The 21,341-nt window shown below is 36.7% G+C and overlaps 1 protein-coding gene across 1 annotated transcript in view; it reads right to left on the reverse strand.

Annotated features, from left to right (window-relative positions):
- The window catches only part of CSMD1 (CUB and Sushi multiple domains 1), a 1,854,468-nt gene that overhangs the window by 239,558 nt on the left and 1,593,569 nt on the right, over positions 1-21,341 (reverse strand). Inside the window, exons 35-36 of the mRNA XM_063441118.1 lie at positions 20,265-20,389; positions 13,226-13,322 (exon numbers count right to left, since the gene is read on the reverse strand). Of these exons, the coding sequence (XP_063297188.1) occupies positions 13,226-13,322; positions 20,265-20,389 (222 nt within the window). The remainder of the gene's footprint in view (positions 1-13,225; positions 13,323-20,264; positions 20,390-21,341) is intronic.

Below are 21,341 nucleotides of genomic sequence, written 5' to 3' on the forward strand. Positions count from 1 at the left end.
ACATTTACCCAGTTTTAATTTTTCACTTACTCATTCAGCCTTTATAAAATTATGGGAAATTAAAACATTTAGACAGTACACAGTGTAATTTATCTTGCAATATTTCACACAGGGTCTAAAATGTTATCATAAAAGCAAAAAGCTATTTTTGTCACATACAGTAGACAAAAACAGATGAATACAAATGGTAAAAAACAAAACTTGCCTGTAGGTATTTGTAAGGACCCCAAGGCTTTACTAACCATACAGATTACTATAAATGACAACAGAATGTAAATATAAACAAAAAGTTTATATTCAGATTAGTTAGAGAAGTGGTTCATAGCTAGAAGATTTCAAGTATCTGTGCTACTTTTTGTCTCACCTCTATTTCTTGGGATAACTAGTTTAATCTGAGAAAAATAAGTAGCTAGAGAGGTAAGAACAAACAATAGCTCAATTAGCCTGCCCTTCAGTGGGTCCCTGCTCAGATCTCAAGCTGGTTTTAGCTCAGCTTCTGCCATTACAGAGAGAATATATCTGAAGCATATAAGACTGGTCCCACCCATACCTAGTGATGTCGCGAAAAATAAAATTTTCGGGTGAACCGCCATAGATTTCAATAGACAGGCGAATTTTAAAACCCACAGGGACTCTTTCTGGCCACAATAGTGATGGAAAAGTTGTTTCAAGGGGACTAACACCTAGACTGTGGCATGCCGGAGGGGGATCCATGGCAAAACTCCCATGGACAATTACATAGTTGATGCAGAGTCTGGTTTTAATCCATAAAGGGCATAAATCACCTAACATTCATGATGTTGTATCGATCAGGTAGTGTAAGGGTTACGCCCGCTTCACAGTGCCAGACCAAACTCCCCGTTTAACGCACCGCAAACAGTCCATTTGCACAACCGCAAACTCCCCATTTGCACAAGGTTGGATACCAAGCTAGCCATGTCCAGTTCCTTGTCCTCACTGATGTCATTGAAGGTGTCTTCCTCCACCCAGCCACGTACAACACCAAGGGTCCCCGAAAGGTGACAACAAGCCCCCTGTATTTTTTTTTTTAAATGTACACTACTGTTACATCAGATATGAGTTGCACTGGTGTGACACTGTGCCCTGGCAGGCCCTGAAACGCACTCGTGTGAAGGAAACTGACTGCTTTTATTTCACAGTCAAATTTCTAGGTTTTTTTTTTTTAATGTACACTACTGTTACACCAGATATGAGTTGCACTGGTGTGACACTGTGCCCTGGCAGGCCCTGAAATGCACACGTGTGAAGGAAACTGACTGTTATTATATTACAGTCAAAAAAGTTTTTTTTTTTTTTAATGCAAGCTATTGTGACACCAGATATGAGTGGTGGCACTGGGACCACCTTAAAAATATTGGATATCGCTAAAAATCATGATCACTGTAACGGACCGTTTCAGCAGACAAGGGGTTAAAATCTGTTTAGGCGATATTCCCCTTTCAGATATAAAGGCAGCTTCAGTAAAACACCAAACTCCCGAATTGAATACAAGTGAATGCACCAAACTCCTGAACTGCATACAAGGGAATAAGGTAGCACTCCAAACTCCCGAACCTGAACCTCACGAATAGCTGCTAGCAGACGAACAGGAAAAGCTCCCAAGCAGCTTACACTCCTGGCAATCAGTCTCTATCAGCATACAGTGAATTCCCCCAAAGACCAGACAAGGCTCCGTGTTGGGGGTCAAGCAGTGGTCTGGTTTATTATGGGCTACCCGCCCAGTATTTATGCAGGTCTCCCACTTGGTGGACACTCCCCTAGGGGACCAAATGGGAGACTGTAACAAAAGACAGACAGGTATCAATTTAGGACATACAGTCACAATACTTTCCCACAATGCATCCTGGCTTCCTCTCCTCTGCCCTGGAGATAATTGAGAAGTAATTCAATTATCTCCCAGGACAAAGGCAAATCGCCATTATGCACATGGTGAGCACAAAAACATAAAAACACTTTAAAATACACAAAGTCATACTTTATACATAAAACACAGACATGTCACACATCCCCAGATAGCTGGGATCTGAGTGCACAAAACTACCGAATAGTTTTGTGCGCTCCCCCCCCCAACACCCCCAAGGTAAGGGGCACATCACTCAGCAGGGAAAGGGGCCATGAGACACAACGCCACAATACCGAAGAATAGATACGAGAAGCCAGACACACACTCATGACAGAGCACCCCTATCTCACTATGAACGCCTGACAGACCCTACACATGCATTACTGTGCGGAACTACCCCATATATACTGCAACTTTACAGCCCGCATACCAGCACTACAAGCCAGGTCCCTCGGATCACTACTCACCCGTATGACTATACAACTCACGTAAGCTACACCCAGACTGACCTTGATAGACTACTCTCGGATAACACCACACATAAAATGGTGCGGACAAACTACCTAAAACCACAAGAACCGTAGTTACACAATATTGTATGATACCGATATTTGATGCAGACAACTGTTTTTGTCAATTATACATGCACTGCAAAAATAAAGAATTAAAAAAAAAAAAATACCGAATAGCGCTCAGATCCTATTCACACAGTTGAATTGCCATGGAGCCAAAGTCTTTAATTACACGAATAGGCTCCATGGCATAGCTATCTGGGTTAACACATTCACATAACAAAAGTACCGGATGAACATGTATTCGTTAGATCTGTACAAATAAGAACCAGGCGGCGGACGGGTCAGCGGTGTTCGTGCAAATAAGTGTCCGTTTTAGATCCACGGTGTAAGCGCTGAACACCGCTGGCCACTCGGGACTTTTAAAATGGCCGCCACCACGTGTTCGGTAAACGAACAAAGACCACCCTGTATTCATCAATTAAGCTGCGGTTAACCGCAGCTTCAGGGAGGTAAATTGGCAGCACACTCCAGCTCCCAGGTGGTCGCTCCTTTGGCATTTTTTTCGGTAGATAAAATCTACCGAACACCCCGGCAGAAAGGCACACATAAGCCTTTCTGCAGGGAAAATAAAGTCTTTTAAAGTCTGGTCCATAGTCCAAAGGCAGCAGGCGGGCAACCAGGCTTCTCCAATGCAATGTGGTGAGATTGCTCTAGTCACAATCACTATATACTTTCTCTACAAACCTCTAAAACGAACCAAACTACTCATCCATCCGCCTATATCACTTTATCCCACCTAGAACTAGTGCCCAGTTAAAATACTTGACTCTTACTCACCCACACTCAGTCATGCCACACACATTTCACCACTACTCTCACTGAATCCGTCTGACTACGTCTAAATTCATCTTCTACATCAGAACACTACTCCTAAGATTAGATTGTATCCATGTCTCAGGTCTTTCATTTAGAATAGGGGCAGCTTCGGTCTCCTTCAACACTGACACTCCAGTGCATATTATTAAAAGATTGGGCAGATGGAAATCCTCAGTCTACAACCGATATATTCCTCATCCCGAGAAAGAAATGAGGAAAGCTTTTAAAAGTTTGGCTTTGTAAATTTGATGCAATAAGTGTGTTTTTCTTTAATACCTTTTCACCCTCTTTGCATGAACCAGATTTACATATATTACTAATATGTTTCTGAACATATATATTATATTATTCACTCACTCACTCACTCACTCTCTGGGCCGGCCTAAGACATCATGCTGCCTAGGTCCAACCAGGGCCGGTACTTGAATTTTTAGGTACATAGGCGAAGATGCATTTTTCCGCTCTCCCCCCCAAAAAAATCTTCACCTATGTGACTCTTAACCAGCCCCTCACCCCTCCCCGACCATTAGTGGTCCCTTCCCTGTCCCTTGGTGTTCTTCTCCCCTCCCCCCTCTTTTCCCTGTCTCTTGGTGTTTCTCTCCAATTCCCTCCCTGTCCCTTGGTGCACCCAACACCCCTTTAGTGGTCACACTCCCCTTCCTGGTGTGCCTCCTACCTCTATTGTTGCATTGCCGAGCGTAGCAGATCCCCGAAAGGAGCTTCAGTTTTCTGTACCCGGCCGGACTGACAGGGAGTGCTCTCTCTGTGAGCACCTCCTGTCAGTCTGGCGAGGTACAGGAAACAGAAGCTCCTGTACCGCGCTCCGTTCCGCTACACTCTGTACACACTGACAGTCACACACTCAATGACAAACACACAGACATCACTGACAGACACAGACTCATTGATCTGACACACACTCATTCATTGACACTGACAGACCCACACTGATTGACACTCATTGACAGACACACTGATAGTAACACACAGACTGAATGACAAACATACTCTCACTGATTTGACAGACACACACTCATCATACACTGACAGACACCCTCATACACTCACATGCACACACACTCATACAACCACTCACATACACACACAGACGCACTAACTCAAACACACACACACTCAGTCACTCACAGACAGACGCTGTCACTCTCAGACAGACGCTGTCACTCCCAGACAGACGCTGTCACTCACAGACACACACGCTGTCACTCACATACAGACTCTGTCACTCACAGACACACACGCTGTCACTCACAGACACACACACTGTCACTCACAGACACACACGCTGTCACTCACAGACAAATGATGTCACTCACAGACACACACACTGTCACTCACAGACACAGACACTCACACACAGACACATGACATACATTCACTAATTATTTAAATACATAAAAAATTTCCACCCAGCCTCCCTACCTGGAGAGCTGGTGTGGATGATTGATCATTCCCTGCGGTCCAGTGGGGCTGCTGGGCGGCGTGCAGTAGTGTTGTGATCAGGCGCGGTGAGGGAGCTCTAATCTCACCGCTCTGCTCCCTCGCGGGCTGTCTGCTGATACCGCGGGAGCCGGAATATGACGTCATATTCCGGCTCCCGCTGCATTAGCAGACAGCGCGCGAGGGAGCAGAGCGGTGAGATTAGAGCTCCCTTGCCGCGCCTTATCACATCACAGCACTGCCGCGCCGGGGTCCAGATGGTGGCCGGCAGGAGGGAGAGCTTCCCTCCTGCCGCCAATGAAATATTGTGCCCCCAGAGCCCATGCGCCCTAAGGTGGTCGCCTGTGCCGCCTTATGGACGCGCCGGCCCTGGGTCCAACGATAAATAACTATGGGGAATAATGTATAATAAACACAGGTTACTGGCTATGGGGGGGATAATGTATAATAAACACAGGTTGCTGGCTATGGGAGGGATAATGTATAATAAACACAGGTTACTGGCTATGGGAGGATAATGTATAATAAACACAGGTTACTGGCTATCGGAGGATAATGTATAATAAACACAGGTTACTGGCTATGGGAGGATAATGTATAATAAACACAGGTTACTGGCTATGGGAGGATAATGTATAATAAACACAGGTTACTGGCTATGGGGAGATAATGCATAATAAGCACAGGTTACTGGCTATGGGGGGATAATGTATAATAAACACAGGTTACTGGCTATGGGAGGATAATGTATATTAAACACAGGTTGCTGGCTATGGGGGGATAATGTATAATAAACACAGGTTACTGGCTATGGGGGGATAATGTATAATAAACACAGGTTACTGGCTATGGGGGATAATGTATAATAAACACAGGTTACTGGCTATGGAGGATAATGAATAATAAACACAAACACAAAAAAAAAATGAATGCTGCTTCAGAATTAATCTAAATTGTATGCTGTCTAGGAGGTGGGAGGATCTGGGAGGGAGGGTCTGCTGCTGATTGGCTGGAATGTGTCTGCTGACTGTGAGGTACAGGGTCAAAATTTACTCAATGATGATGAATAGGGGCGTACCGAATATTGTATATGTTCGCCATCCATGGCGAACACGCTATGTTCGCCAGGAACTATTCGCCAGCGAACCGTTCGGGACATCACTACCCATACAGGCGGTCTAAATCCGAAATGCCAGCAAGGTCCCTCGGCACAAAAGATACAGCAACCCCAGACGGTGGTTTCAACCTTGTAAAGTATCATCAGTGAGGTATAGCCAATATCCCTCTAGGCACCGTGAGCAAGGGGTCCACATCTGGGTTGCCCTTTACACTTAAAGAGAGAAAAATAAGTAGCAAGAGATGTGAGAACGGACAACAGCTCAATAAGCCTGCCCTTCAGTGGGTCAGTGCTCAGATCTCAAGCTTGTGCCATTACAGAGAGAACATATGATCCTACCCACACGAGCAGTCAACATCCAAAATGCCAGCAAGTCCAGTCCAGATCCAAAATGCCAGATCCAAAATACCAGCAAATTTTTCTCTCCTTAAGTTTAAAGGGCAATCCAGACGTCGACCCCTTGCTCACGGTGCCTAGAGGTATATTAGCTATACCTCACTGATGATACCTTACAAGGTTGAAATGATTGTCTGTGATTGCTGTATCTCTCGTGCAGAGGGAACTTGCTGGCATTTTGGATCTGGACTGCCCGTATGGGTGATATGCTTCAGATATATTCTCTCTGTAATGGCACAAGCTGAGCTAAAACCAGCTTGAGATCTGAGGGGGGGCCCACCGAAGGGCAGGTTAATTGTGCATTTATCCGTTCTCACCTCTCTTGCTACTTATTTTTCTCTAACTATTTTAATGGGAAACTTTTTTAATTTGATACTTTGTGATTATATCTCACCTATCTAATTTCAACCCTTGCTATATAGTCTGAGCAGATTGACTCTAGTTTTTAATCAGAGGTTGAAACTCAACTGAGACAAGTGCAATTTCCTCATTTGCTACATACTCAGTTGCATTTTGCTACATACCATGTTGCATTTGTGACTTTCCATCTCTTGCTAGATACTTTAAGTAGATGTTTCCCTTTCATTTGAGTAACTTTTTAGTGATCTTTAATTACTCGTATCGCAGTATTGCAAACTGGGGACTTTTGAATACAGAGCACCTCAAATTATATTGTATTAGGCCACTCCCATCTTAGATGTGTTTCTTGATTGACTCAATATAACATCTGCTATTCACTTACCTTTTAATCCCTTACTTTAATAGTAGCTGGATTATATTTTGATCAACATGCCAATATTTTTAGAATGATATATTATATCAATTAAGTTGTTTCAGTTACTTGTTACAGATTATTTAGAAAATTCCAGGTACAAGTGTAGTGTTGAAGGTGTTTCATCTTGTTAATGCAAATCAATACTAGATTTGCAAAAAAACATTTTGTTTAACATCTTCCTCTATCAACATTGATTTGTACACTAGCACTTTACACTTTAACACCATTGGGTGCATTTGTGTATACATATTTTTCTTTATTCTTTGTGTCGGCTTCTAATTTTGATTTATATGTACAGGAGATTTTAATTTACTTAGCAAAGGTTACTTGTTACCAGTGGTAATCTCTAATGGAGCTTGTCTTTATTAGTTATTTTATATTATTATTATTATTATTATTATTATTATATAAAGACATATATATACCTTAATCACATGATGCTGAGAAATGCTCAAATGCTTTCAGCTTTATAATTATAAGATAATTCAGAAAGGGTGAATAGACAGATATGCGATAACAATATAATCTGAGATATGAGAGAACTAATCTCAGATGCCACAAAATGCTTTTTTTGTCAGTTAGCAAAGACTTTGAAAATGTGTCAAGAATCCTTTCCTATTAAAAAGTGAAATCTGGGTTGGATAATTTATGAATGACAAAAATAGGTTAACCCCTTAGTGACCGCAAACGTAAAGGGTACGTCAGCCAAAAAAACAGTAGTTAACAACCGCTGACGTACCCTGTACATCTGCGGCCAAAATGAGCGCTTCCAGATGCTCTAAGGGTATTGATATTGTGGCATAGGTGTCCACAGTGCTGCCAGCAGGGGGACTGCGTGAACTGAGAGGCAGTCCCCCTGCTGGTGAAAAAGTTAAAAAAAGTTTTTAAAAAATTTAAAAAATTTAAATAAAGTTAATAAATAAAAAAAATACAAAATAATATATATATATATATATATATATGTAGATATGCGATATGCATATACATATATTAATATAAAAATACACTTAGAGTAAACTTACACACATATATATATATATATATATATATACATAATATATAATAACTATATATTATATATATATATATATATTATTATAAAAAATAAATAATAATTAAAAAAAAATTTTTTTAAAAAAACTGTAAAAATAATAATAAAAAAAAAAATATATATATATATATAATTTAACTCTAACTGTATTTTGATATATTAATTCATTCTATGTATAACTCCTTAATGACCGTGGACGTACTGGGTACATCCGACAAAAAATGAGTCATTGAGGACCGCAGACTTACATACTATGTCAGCGCAAATAGGAGCCCTGGACTTACCTGGAACGGCTATCCATGGCGCTCATGGTCGGGGGGGGTACTTCTGGAGACCCTAGCAGCCCCCCTGCAGCAGCTCTGGTCACCCTAATCCTCCAGGGCCATGTGATCCCCATGATCACATCACCGCAATAGGACTCTAGGTGCTGCCAGCAGGGGGACTGTCTGAGCTATCAGGCAATCCCCCAGGCTGCTAAAAAGTAAAACAAACTAAAAAAAATTAAAAAAAGTTATACATATATTATATATGTCAAATATATTGTGAAATAATTATACACATATATTTTAAAATACACTTATAATGAAATCATATAAATGCATTATATATGTATAATATATTATAAAATACTTTAATTATAATATATTATACATATACAGGAAATAAACGTGTGTGTGTGTGTGTGTTTTATATATATATATATATATATATATATATATATACATATATATATATATATACACATATATATATATATATACACATATATATATATATACACACACAAATACACACACAAACACACACACAAATTATATACACATGTATTATATGTATACTGGTGTGTGTATATATATATATATATAGAGGAAAATAAGAAAAATAGGGAGCACTCACAGGTCTTCATATAAGTGAAAAATTGTGTTTAATTATTCCATTAGATGTAAACAAAAATCGATCGACGTTTCGACCCTGCCGGGTCTTTTTCAAGATTTAATTATTCCATTAGATGTAAACAAAAATCGATCGACGTTTCTACCCTGCCGGGTCTTTTTCAAGATCTTGAAAAAGACCCGGCAGGATCGAAACGTCGATCGATTTTTGTTTACATCTAATGGAATAATTAAACACCAGTTTTAACTTATATGAAGACCTGTGAGTGCTCCCTATTTTTCTTATTTTCCTATATATTGGACGTCAGGGATTCAGCACCCAGGCAGGAAACATTTATTTCTTTATAAGGAGAGTGCCAAGCGTTCATTCTATTTTATATATATATATATATATATATATATATATATATATATATACACATATATATATATATATATATATATATATATATATATATAGATATATAGTGTTCAAGTAGAGATTGTAGCCGTATTTGTCCAGTGAGGTTCTCCCAAAAGCTTGTAATTAAACAATTATGTTAGTCCAATAAAAAAGGTATTACAAGATACAAATGTTATCTGTTTTATATATATATATATATATATATATATATATATATATATATATATATATGTGTGTGTGTGTATATATGCACTAACTTTGGCCAGCGTTTGTGACTAAGTTGCTACTACAAAAGACTGGACATACCCCATTTTGAATACCCTGGGCTGTCTACATTTGAAAATAGTATGCCATGATGGGGTTATTTCACATTCCTGGGCTACCATATGGTCTCAAATGGCAACACAGACTCAGCAAACCAATCTGGCAAACTGAATTGGGCAAGCCCTATATTGACCCTGTAACTTTCAAAAACACCATAAGACCTGTACATGGGAGGTATTGTTATACTCGGGAGACTGTGCCAAACACAAATCTGAGTGTTTAAAACAGTAAAACCTATCACGATAATGAAATCACCAGTAAAAGTGTAGGTTTTGTATAAAACAAATGCAAAAAACACAAAATAAAAATGCTAACTTTGGCCAGCGTTTGTGGCTAAGTGCCTACTACACTTTTGGCAGTAACCCTTAAAGTTCTCTGTACATGTATTCTTAAATTGCTATGTGTGTAAAATAAATCACAATTTTTTTTTTTTTAAATTTGGCATAGATTGGTGGTAAAATGGTTGCATGAAAATAGTCAAATACCCCAAGTTGAATACCTTAGGTTGTCTTCTTTTAAAAAATATATGCATGTAAAGGATTATTCAGGGATTCCTGACAGATCTTAGTGTTACAATGTAACATGCGTTAATTTTGTTTTTTTTAAATGGTTTGGAAGTAGCAAGTACAATCTTTTTTATTTTTTCATAGTAAATTATATGATATGATGATAATAAAAATGTATCTTTAGAAAGACCATGTAATGGCGAGAAAAACTGTATATAATATGTGTGGGTATAGTAAATGAGTAAGAGGACAATTACAGCTAAACATAAATCCTGCAGAAATTTTAAAACAGCCCTGATCTCAAACGGTAAGAAAATTAAAAAGTGGTCTGGTCACTAAGGGGTTAAACATTTATTTTTTAATTTCCAGTTAAACTTTACTTCAACCTTCAACCCAAAAACTGTCTATATGATAAAGTTTATAAAAATTAGTTCACGCATTTGATAAAGCACGCGTACTTACAATTTAAAAAAATGTTTTACCCTTAAATATAATTTTTAGTTTTTAAATATAAGGCTTGCGTTTCAGTTTTTTTTACATTGAAATTCGCCAGGTTGCTTATGTTGCCTTTGAGACCATATGGTAGCCCAGGAATGAAAATTACCATCATGATGGCATACCATTTGCAATAGCAGACAACCCAAGGTATTTCAAATGGGGTATGTCCAGTCTTTTTTAGTAGCCACTTAGCCACAAACACTGGCCAATATTGGCGTTCAAATTAGTTTTTTGCCTTTTTCAAACACAAACAAATATTAACACTAAATTTGGCCAGTGTTTGTGACCAAGTGGCTACTGAAAAAGACTGGACACACCCCATTTGCAATACCTTGGGTTGTCTACTTTTGCAAATGGTATGCCATCATGGGGGTAATTCTTATTCCTGGGCTACCATACGGTCTCAAAGGCAATGTAACCAATCTGGCGAATTTCAATGTGAAAAAACTGAAAGATTTAACATGCTATATTTGACCCTGTAAGTTCCCCAAACACCATACAACCTGTACATAGGGGGTACTGTTTTACACGTGAGACATCGCTCAAATATGTGTAATTTTTTGCAGTAAAAGCAAACAGTATTATGACATTCACAGTTAGAATGTCACATAGAACTAATTTTTTTTAATTCTTAAATTTTTCTCCCAATTTTTTATATTTTATTTATATTAAATTATGTTTCATACCTAAATATTTGATGTTAAATGTAAGTCCTGTTTCCCCTGAATAAACTGATGTAATAAGTGTGGGTGCACATAATAGGAAAGAGGCAAATTACGCCTGAACAGACGCAAATTCAAGTTGTTGTTTATGTTTTGTTTTGATCACAAGGTGTACATTTGGCTCATTCCTTAAGGGGTTAATGAAGTGTTTATACAACAAATATACTGTTCCTTTACTTGAAACAAATACATAACTGCCGTTTCTTAGAAAAGATACTCGTGATTATTCACTAGAGTGAGAATTCAAAACGAATTTCAAATTTCAGGTTACAATGTCAGATTTTTTTTTTTTTTTAATCTCTAATTCGGGTATGTTTCCAGAGTGACTACTGTGGCCTAAAGTTTGAAATTCACTTTAAATTCTCACTTTTTTATTAAATTACCATGGCTATTAATACTTTATTGAAAACATGCCTTTAGTAGCTGTAAGACAGCCACTATAAGCTCTTTCTCATTAAGATCTTGAAGATTTTCACACTTGGCATAATCACATATAACAGGATCATGAGGAAGGCAGCTAATTCTTCTTATAGGTACACTAGATTCAATGCTTCTGTATGAGACGTATTGGATGGTTGGATCATGGTAATTGCCATGTGTGCCTGTAGGTCCTCAATAACTCTGCTTCTGACTGGATGTTAAAGTGTTCCTTTAAAGTATGGGAGTAGTTTAATTCATGGTTTACATGTTTATCTTCTACAATGTATGTTGCCTGTTTCCTTTATCACCAATGCTTATAATAATCTACAACATCTGTGTTGTTTTTAATTCATGTGTTTATATCAATTTTTTCACATCGCCTGGAAAATAATTTTATTTATAAAATATATTTTTTATAGAGAAATGTAAGTGTCCTTTAATATAATTATGTCAGAGTAAACTAAAAAAATCACTCTGGACTAAAATGTTTGGTTTTAAGATATTACCATATGAGCTACTCATATATTAAAAAGCAAGATTTTTTTTTCACAAATTTGGAAAGTCTCCAGATTGTTCCAGCTTCTGCATAACACCTGCAGTGTCAACAAACTTCTGTATTATTTGTTGCCATTTGCAGTTATGTGACTATCCAAACGTCTGCAGATGTGTAACCCTTCTTATTCTATATATTATTCCTTAGTAACATTCACTTTAACAATTTCCCGGTCTAATTTTATACACTGAACCAAACATTTCATAGTCACTGTGATATTAGCCTTACTATTTAATTCACTGATATATCTCAGTCTTCAAATTGATATATACCACACTTTATGTCTCTAATCCTCCAGTGCTTATGTCACTAAGAGCATGACATGCAGGGTCAGCATTTCACGTGACATCTATTTGACTTGGACGTCTTTAATTGTCCATTGAAATATTTTATTATTCTGACATCATTCAGATTTCCCTACCCTATTAAGAAACTCATGATCTCTCCCATTGTTATATTCTATATAAAGCTTTTCTTGAATTCTTTCTACATAATGTCCTTCTTTGCTGCTTATTTTTATAGCTTTCTCATATCAACCCTGTTTTCCACTTGACTATACATTACTTTAAAAATAGTAATTATTCATATCTCTACTATTTATACTAGCTGTCTGTAGTCCACACCAAAAAAATGTTTCCTATATGTCTCCAATCTCACTCTTCTGCCTGTTTTGTTCCATCTTCAAAGTTCTTACTACTACTCTTATTTTTGTTTAATAGAAAGGCATGGCAAAGTTTCAAGTAAGATTTTGGTTTAATGACCTGTTACTGAAAAAGAGTTTAACAATTGGATGTCAGAAAACTCACTTTTTGACAATCAGGCTGTATTGATACATAAAAAAAAAGAATATTTACCAGAAAAACTTCCAAGTCTTGGTGCCGTCATATCAGAACCATCATATATCTCAAGTGAATCCCAATTATGCTCCGTTGCAAAACTTAAAACTTGTATCTGTAACAAAAAAATTAATTAAAAAAAAGTAACTTATATAGTAAGGCATTTGCTATTTAGGAGACTTTCAGGTTACATAATAAAAATAATTACGTAGTTGTTTAAGTTGCACCTGGACAACTTTTCATACAAAAGACATAAAGTTAATTCTGAAGAAAAGAAGTGATCTAAATAAAGAATCATATCTATTAACTGCACTACATTAGTGATAACTCATAATGGTTAATATGTGCGGAAGAATATGTAAATTTAAATAATAATGTCTATATTTAATTTCGGAGGAAAGTGATTGACGATGGCTCAAATAATTGAAATAAATAAAAATAGACGTTACTAAAACTAAAAATTAGAGAACTTTAAATGATACAAGCTTAAAGAAACATTATCGGGAGGTAATGTCCCTGATGTTTAAAAGCATAACATAAATATTGTGTAGTGCCGGCAGCAGGTAGACTCCTCCTTGACTTGAAAGAGACAATACCAATCAAAGAGCTTCTAAATCTGGCATATTTGGATAGACATGATCTTATAAACCTTAGTGAAGCAACGATGAATGGATTTAGTAGTTTATACCCAAGCCACAGTTCTGGTCATAACTACTCAATAAACAGATAAGTTCACAGTAGAACCCACAAATCTTGAGAAATTGATTTAATATGGTATATACCATAAGCATCAAAACAACTTAAGCTTAATTGAGTAATTTTGGTTTAACCCCTTAAGGACCAAACTTCTGGAATAAAAGGGAATCATGACATGTCACACATGTCATGTGTCCTTAAGGGGTTAAAGACCATGCCCATGCAGTCTCACAACTCAATCCACTGCCATTTAAAAGTTAAATCACTTTTATTTGTGTCCATACAGCACTAGCTATACCTCCCCTGGCTGTGACTCACATAGCCTGCATGACTGAAATATTTAATTTTAAATCAGATGTTAGCTTTCATTAGAAGTTTTCTCATCCTGCTCTGTAAATTTACCTTTTATCATATACAGGAGACTCCTGCACGCTCTATCGGAATATTAACAGAGCAGGATATATGACAATTTAAATTAAACAGAATGTGCAATAAAGGAACTTTAAATGTTAGATCTCTTTTTACAAGAAGTGTTTAGGAAGGCTGTGCAAGTCACAAGGAGGGAGGTGTGACAAGAGCTTTATGGGCATGATGTATACACCAAAACAGTTTCATTAAACTGAAGTTGTTTTGGTGCATATAGTGAAACATAGAAACATAGAATGTGATGGCAGATAAAAACCCATCTAGTCTGCCCAATTTTTTAAAATACTTTCATTAGTCCCTGACCTTATCTTATAGTTGGGATTATCTTATAGTTAGGCACTAGGTCTTCTCCATAGAATGCATTGCCTCAATGTTTTCCTATGGGGTTTCTCTAGAAAATTAGAAACATAGAATGTGATGGCAGATAACAACCATTCTAACCCATCTAGTCTGCCAAATGTCAAAAAAATACTTTCATTAGTCTCTTATATCTAGGATAGCCTTATTCATATCCCATGCATGCTTAAACTCATTTACTGTGGTAACCTCTACCACTTCAGCTGGAAGGCTATTCCATGCATTCACTACCCTCTCAGTAAAGTAATACTTCTGAATATCATTTTTAAACCTTTGCCCCTCTAATTTAAGACTATGTCCTCTTGTTGTGGTAGTTTTTCTTCTTTTAAATATAGTCCCCTCCTTTACTGTGTTGATTTCCTTAATGTATTTAAATGTTTCTATCATATCCCCCCGTCTTGTCTTTCCTCCAAGCAATACAGGTTAAGTTCGTTTAACCTTTCCTTGCCAGTGGTATCCTGCAATCCATGAACCAGTTTAGTAGCCCTTCTCTGAACTCTCTCTATAGTATCAATATCCTTCTGGAGATACGGTCTCCAGTACTGCTTACAATACTCCAAGTGAGGTCTCACCAGTGTTCTGTACAATGGCATGAACACTTCCCTCTTTCTACTGCTAATACCTCTCCCTATAAAACCAAGCATTCTGCTAGCATTTCCTGCTTCTCTATTACATTGTCTGCCTACCTTTAAGTAATCAGAAATAATCACCCCTAAATCCCTTTCCTCAGATGTTGAGGTTAGGACTCTATCTTCTGTACTCTGCCCATGGGTTTTTACGTCCAAGATGCATTAAATGTCAGTTGCCACAACTCTGACCATTTTTCAAGTTTACCTAAATCATTAGCCATTTGGCTTATCCCTCCTGGAACATCAACCCTGTTACATATCTTAATATCATCAGCAAAAATACATACTTTACCATCAAGACCTTCTGCAATATCACTAATAAAATATTACAGAGAATGGGTCCAAATACAGATCCATGAGGTGCCCCACTAGTGACAAGTCCATGCTTCGAATATTCTTCATTGACTACAACCCTCTGTTGCCTGTCACTCAGCCACTGCCTTACCCATTCAACAATATTGGAATCCAAACTTAAAGATTGCAGTTTATTGATAAGCCTTCTATGTGCAACAGTGTAAAAAGCCTTACTGAAATCTAGGTAGGCCTGTCTACTGCACCACCCTAATCTATTATTTTAGTTACCCAATCAAAAAAAATCAAAAGATTAGTTTGGCATGATCTCCCTGAAGTAAACCCATGTAGTCTCTGATCTTGAAATCCATGTGTTTTTAGATATTCAACAATACTATCCTTTAACATGGTTTCCATTACTTTCCCCACTACTGAAGTAAGGCTTACTGGCCTATAGTTGCCCGACTCCTCCCTACTGCCTTTCTTGTGAATGGGCACAACATTTGCTAACTTCCAATCTTCTAGGACTACTCCTGTTAACAATGATTGGTTAAATAAATCTGTTAAATGTTTTGCTAGTACACCTCTAAGCTCTTTTAATAACTTTGGGTGTATTCCATCAGGTCCCATTGACTTATTTGTCTTTACTTTGGCCAGTTGAAATAGAACCTCTTCCTCAGTAAACTCACATGTAGCAAATGACTCATTTGTCCTTTTTCCTGAGGCCCCTTTCCTTCATTTTCATCTGTAAACACTGAACAGAAATATTCATTGAGGCAGTCAGCTAGACCTTTATCCTCTTCTACATACCTTCCTTCTTTTGTTTTTAATCTAACTAATCCTTGTTTTACTTTCCTTTTTTCATTTATGTATCTAAAAAATGTTGTGTCCTCTTTTTTTACTGATTGTCCTATTTTCTCTTCTGTGTGTGATTTGGAAGCTCTTATAACTTGCTTAGCCTAGTCTTATAGATCATGCTGTTTTCTCACTCTGTTTTTTTTATAATTACTAAATGCTAACTTTTTGTTTTTTTACTATTTTGGCCACATCTGCGGAGTACCACAGTGGTTTCTTGAATGTTTTGCTTTTACTGACAAGTGTCCCTTTAAGCAGATTCTTTCTATAATACAAAATCTAAAACTATTCACACTAAGCATACAATGAACATGATAAAATGCAGCAAAGTAGATATATAATGGCTCATTCTTTTAGATATTTTGTTTAAAAATGAAATTATCTCTCATTGTATGTTGGGATGTGTGTATGGTTTGGAAATAAAGTATTTCATAAATCTCTCTTCAGTATTACTGACTCCATACTCTACATCATTTTTACAGGATGCCTGTTATTCACCATCAAATTCCCCTAGTTTCCAGTCCTTTAAAATATCCTTTAGAACATAATTCTCATGGAAACATTACCTATTTATTGTTCTTCCTGTTACACTCCACTGTATTTTACTTTACACAACCTGCCAGTGCACCATGGAAACCAAAATTTTGCCTTCTTACTACACCACTTCTATATGCTTTATATTTCTGTAAATACTGTATAATGTCTAAATATACCAGTGAATTGAAATGAACAGACTAAATATCCAGCTCTATTAACCCCTTAAGGACACATGACGTGTGTGACACGTCATGATTCCCTTTTATTCCAGAAGTTTGGTCCTTAAGGGGTTAAAACCGTATATATATATATATATATATATATATATATATATATATATATATATATATATATATATATATATATATATATATATATATATATGGTTTTATTTTACTTTTCAGCAATTGGATATTAAATAAAGAGTTTCTGCTGATAGACAAGGTTACCGGTATTCACATGTTAAGGAAACGACAACAGCAGATTCATGATTGCAAACCACTATAGATATTGCGGGACAAGAGTTTGTCTTCGAAGAGGTAAACGTTTACACACAGGTACATATCTGGTGGAGGGGAAAAGATCCTGTTACTGCGAAATTGGGTAAAAAAAAACCAAAAACATGCCAACTTAGTTGAAAAGAAAGGTTTTAAGTAAAGCAGAGGGATATAACATGAGGTGGCTTCCATCTTTATATTTATATTTATATTCCATCTTTCATATTTCAAAGACAGTGTTTCATAATAACAAAGTCGAGAAGCAGAAATTTGTAAAACAATCAAAAAGGCCAACAGACTCTGTGCAATTTAGGCACTTACAAACAAGTGAATAAAACAATATAAAATAAAACAGCTACCACACTAGTGTGAGATTTTAAATATGTGTCTTGTATATTGTAGTTTCGTGTTAAAATTGTCTTATATGATACATGTTACAAATAGTATTTATCACGTTTCCATTATGTTGTCATAGTACCCTAGTAAATGTTATGAATTATAATGATTGCTGTGCTTCTTGTAACTGTCATCATGGACTGGTGAATAATATCAATCTCATCTGATTGAGACAATCATAAATGACGGATTATAATACTTCCCAAGTCACACTATTCAGGTAAATTGTAACCCTGTTATTGAAGCATATTAAACAAGCAGGTTGCAGACAAGTTGACAGGCCTGTCTAAACTATATCATGAAGGCAAATGTACAATATTCAAAATGACAGTGCTAGGCATTTTTTACAATGAACATATTATGTGCAATGTGGTTTTGATTAGATATATACTAGGACCTTTCAGTGTGATGGCATCTTTGGTTGTCCTAGATCCAAAATCCTTTTGATTTATAATTAGACTGTTTTCCAGCATTTCTTCTGAACAAGTTCATGTTGAATGATGGACTATCTTCAGTGGCCCCATCTCCATTAGCCCCGTGTGCAAGTTAACTGTTCCATTTCATACTTGACACTTTGTTTTACTTCTTCCTGATAACCTCACTATTCACAATACCCATCTACCATGTTTCTTCTTTTATTTGTGTGACTGTGTTGGGAGCAGCTGTTCTATTCTTCCAGGGGCATATTCTAACTCTACCTACACATTTAGTGCATATGCTACTGTCTATACTTTCATTTTGTATTGTCAGCTTAAGGTTGTCACTCACATTCAGCTGCTTCCATACTAATGCAAGCCTTATGCAATTATAGTATAATCCTAACTCACAAGTGAAGGTCAAACTCTAACAGGGAAAGACAGGTCAAGGAAATAATTACAGAAATGCATATTACTGTGCGTAAAAGTGGCCAGACTTAAATGGAGTGAGTGTGTTAAACAAGACACTATTTTTTGTAATGCATTATATAGAGCTCTTACCTTAACTGCTACAATCCACTTCTCAGTGTTCTTATGCGCTCCCAGCTAGCCCCACTACATGAATTTTCCTGTCCACCCACACCTCTCATGCCTCCCCACTTTGTCAGTCCTTACATTGAATTCCCATATGATTTAGGACTCAAATTCTAATGCTTACTTACAAAGTGATGCCGCTATCTACCTCACTAATACACAAGTATGTCTCATCCAGACCCCTATGGCCTGCTGAAGATCTGCTCTATTCTCTAGGAAAGCATATCAATTAAACTGTTTATAGCTGTTCCTCCCTGTATCTTAGTAACCCACCAGGCGTCCTCTCAGACAGCTTTGTCATCCAAAAACTAACCCTTCACTTTAAACTATTCTTGTAACCTATTTTTTCCTATACATGAAATACATCCTACCTTTACCTCTTGTGCCACTGTCCCCTACTTTCTCCTTAATGTAAGTTTGTTTGAGCAGGGGCCTCAACTCTCTCTGTTCCTGTGTGTCCAACTCATCTTGTTGCAAATATTTGTGTATTAGTGCATCTATTGTACAGCACTGTGAAATTTGTTAACGCCTTATAAATATTATAAATATAGATAATGCATTAAAACAAACACATACAAATAAGTTGAATAAATAAATAATGCATACATATTTTAATGCTTAAGTCATTTCTTTTTGGATATTACCAGAAGAGTTGTCTCTTAAATTTAGTTTAATTGATTTAGTTTGATCTTTGAGACATTTGTTTAAGCTCTTTTTGGAATTAAAGGTTACCTACAATAAGGCCCTGGTAAAGAAAAAAAATAAGTAACACTCTACAATAATCCTGCCTTAAGCTTGGTTCTAGGAGTACCTCTGTGCAATATTTATCTGTTTTTCCTCATATTCAGCATCCAGCCTGCTGGATTTCTAATGTGTGTTTCAAGAGTTTACCTCTTTTATATTTTAGTTTGAATACATAGCAATATTTTTTTTTCATTACTGATCTTTTTTGAGGGACCATTTTTGTCTTATATGCCCTAGGGTATATTTGACTATTATTGCGTTACATGACTTATCCCTATTGAAAATGAGTGTTTCCACACGTATTTGGGACTACTGTCTGTTAGAAGAATACATGTAACTTAACAGATAGAGAGAATATTCATGCCACACACCCAACTATAAAAGGAAAGTCAACAGAATGGAAGAAGGGAATGTCAAGGTGAACTAACTTAAAAAGTGCTCTATGTGTGCGGGTGTGAAATTAGGACATGAAAGGAGAAAACAGAAGCAAATGCATTCAGTGAATAGTTCTATGAGAGTTATTTAACACAAATATATGAGCATTAATTTCTTACATTCCATTCATATATATATTTCATTCATACGTTTTTCTGCATCATCAGTTATACTATTTACTTACCTGAATGCCTGATCCTTCAGTCACAATAATCTTCCAAACACAGTTCAAGCTATTACCATATGGTTCAGGAAAACCAGGTGACAATATGGTACCTCTCCTCTCTGTAAAGTTTCCACTACATGGTACTAAAAATAAATAAATACATTATTCAAAGGAGATGAAACTATAAAAACAACAGAATACCACAAAAGGTTTCACAGCAATATATAAAAACAAATAAAGCAATGGGAAAACTACAAATAAATAAATAGGGGTATTTTTAAAAGGCAGAACAACTTCTGCTATTTTTGATAGAGCATCAAATGTCACCTATACATTATGTTAGCAGTGTTGCTAGCAAATGAATAGATTGGCAGAATAACCTATTTAAATATTTATATAAATATTTTTCTCCCACTTGTCAATCAATTTCAGCATTGATCTCTGTCCGATGAATTGATTGATAAAGAGGTGAAGAGAGTAGAAGAGAACTCCCAAATGTGGTATTTCTACTCTCTACTATGCATTAAACCAGCATTGTAGCATCATGGAGGAGATTTGCCTTAAGCAAGGCAAACCAATAAAGAGACCAGGAAAAGTGTGGGTGCTCTCTAGGTGGGTGTTTCAGCATTGTAAAACTCACCACTATAAGAAAACGAGGGGGAGGGGAAGGGTGGCAGAGGTTAAGGTAAGTGATGCAAGGTTACCTTTTATTAGTTAAAATAAAAATGGTTTGGTGAAGGATTAATCAAACCAAGCTAACTTTTTATATGAAGAGCTGAGTATAAATATAGACCAGGATGTTGGGTTCATGCAACCTACTGAAACTAAAAATTCAGTACAAGCTGAAAGAATGCTCTGTGTTGAGGAACATTATTGATGCACAGCCCTCACAACTTCACTGGATGTGTAGTTTTCTTCATAAATACAATATTTAAGCAGTGAATGGGTTTCCATTAAAATGCTTTAATCCATAACTGATATTGAATATGCTCTATATTCTTTTCTAGAACTTTAATTTGATTTACAGAAATTATCATCATATCAATCACTTATATTAAGGATAGACCAGTCTGTCTCACATTTAATGTAGGCTGT

The sequence above is a fragment of the Pelobates fuscus genome, chromosome 2, assembly GCF_036172605.1.
Source record: "Pelobates fuscus isolate aPelFus1 chromosome 2, aPelFus1.pri, whole genome shotgun sequence".
Lineage (NCBI taxonomy): Eukaryota > Metazoa > Chordata > Amphibia > Anura > Pelobatidae > Pelobates > Pelobates fuscus.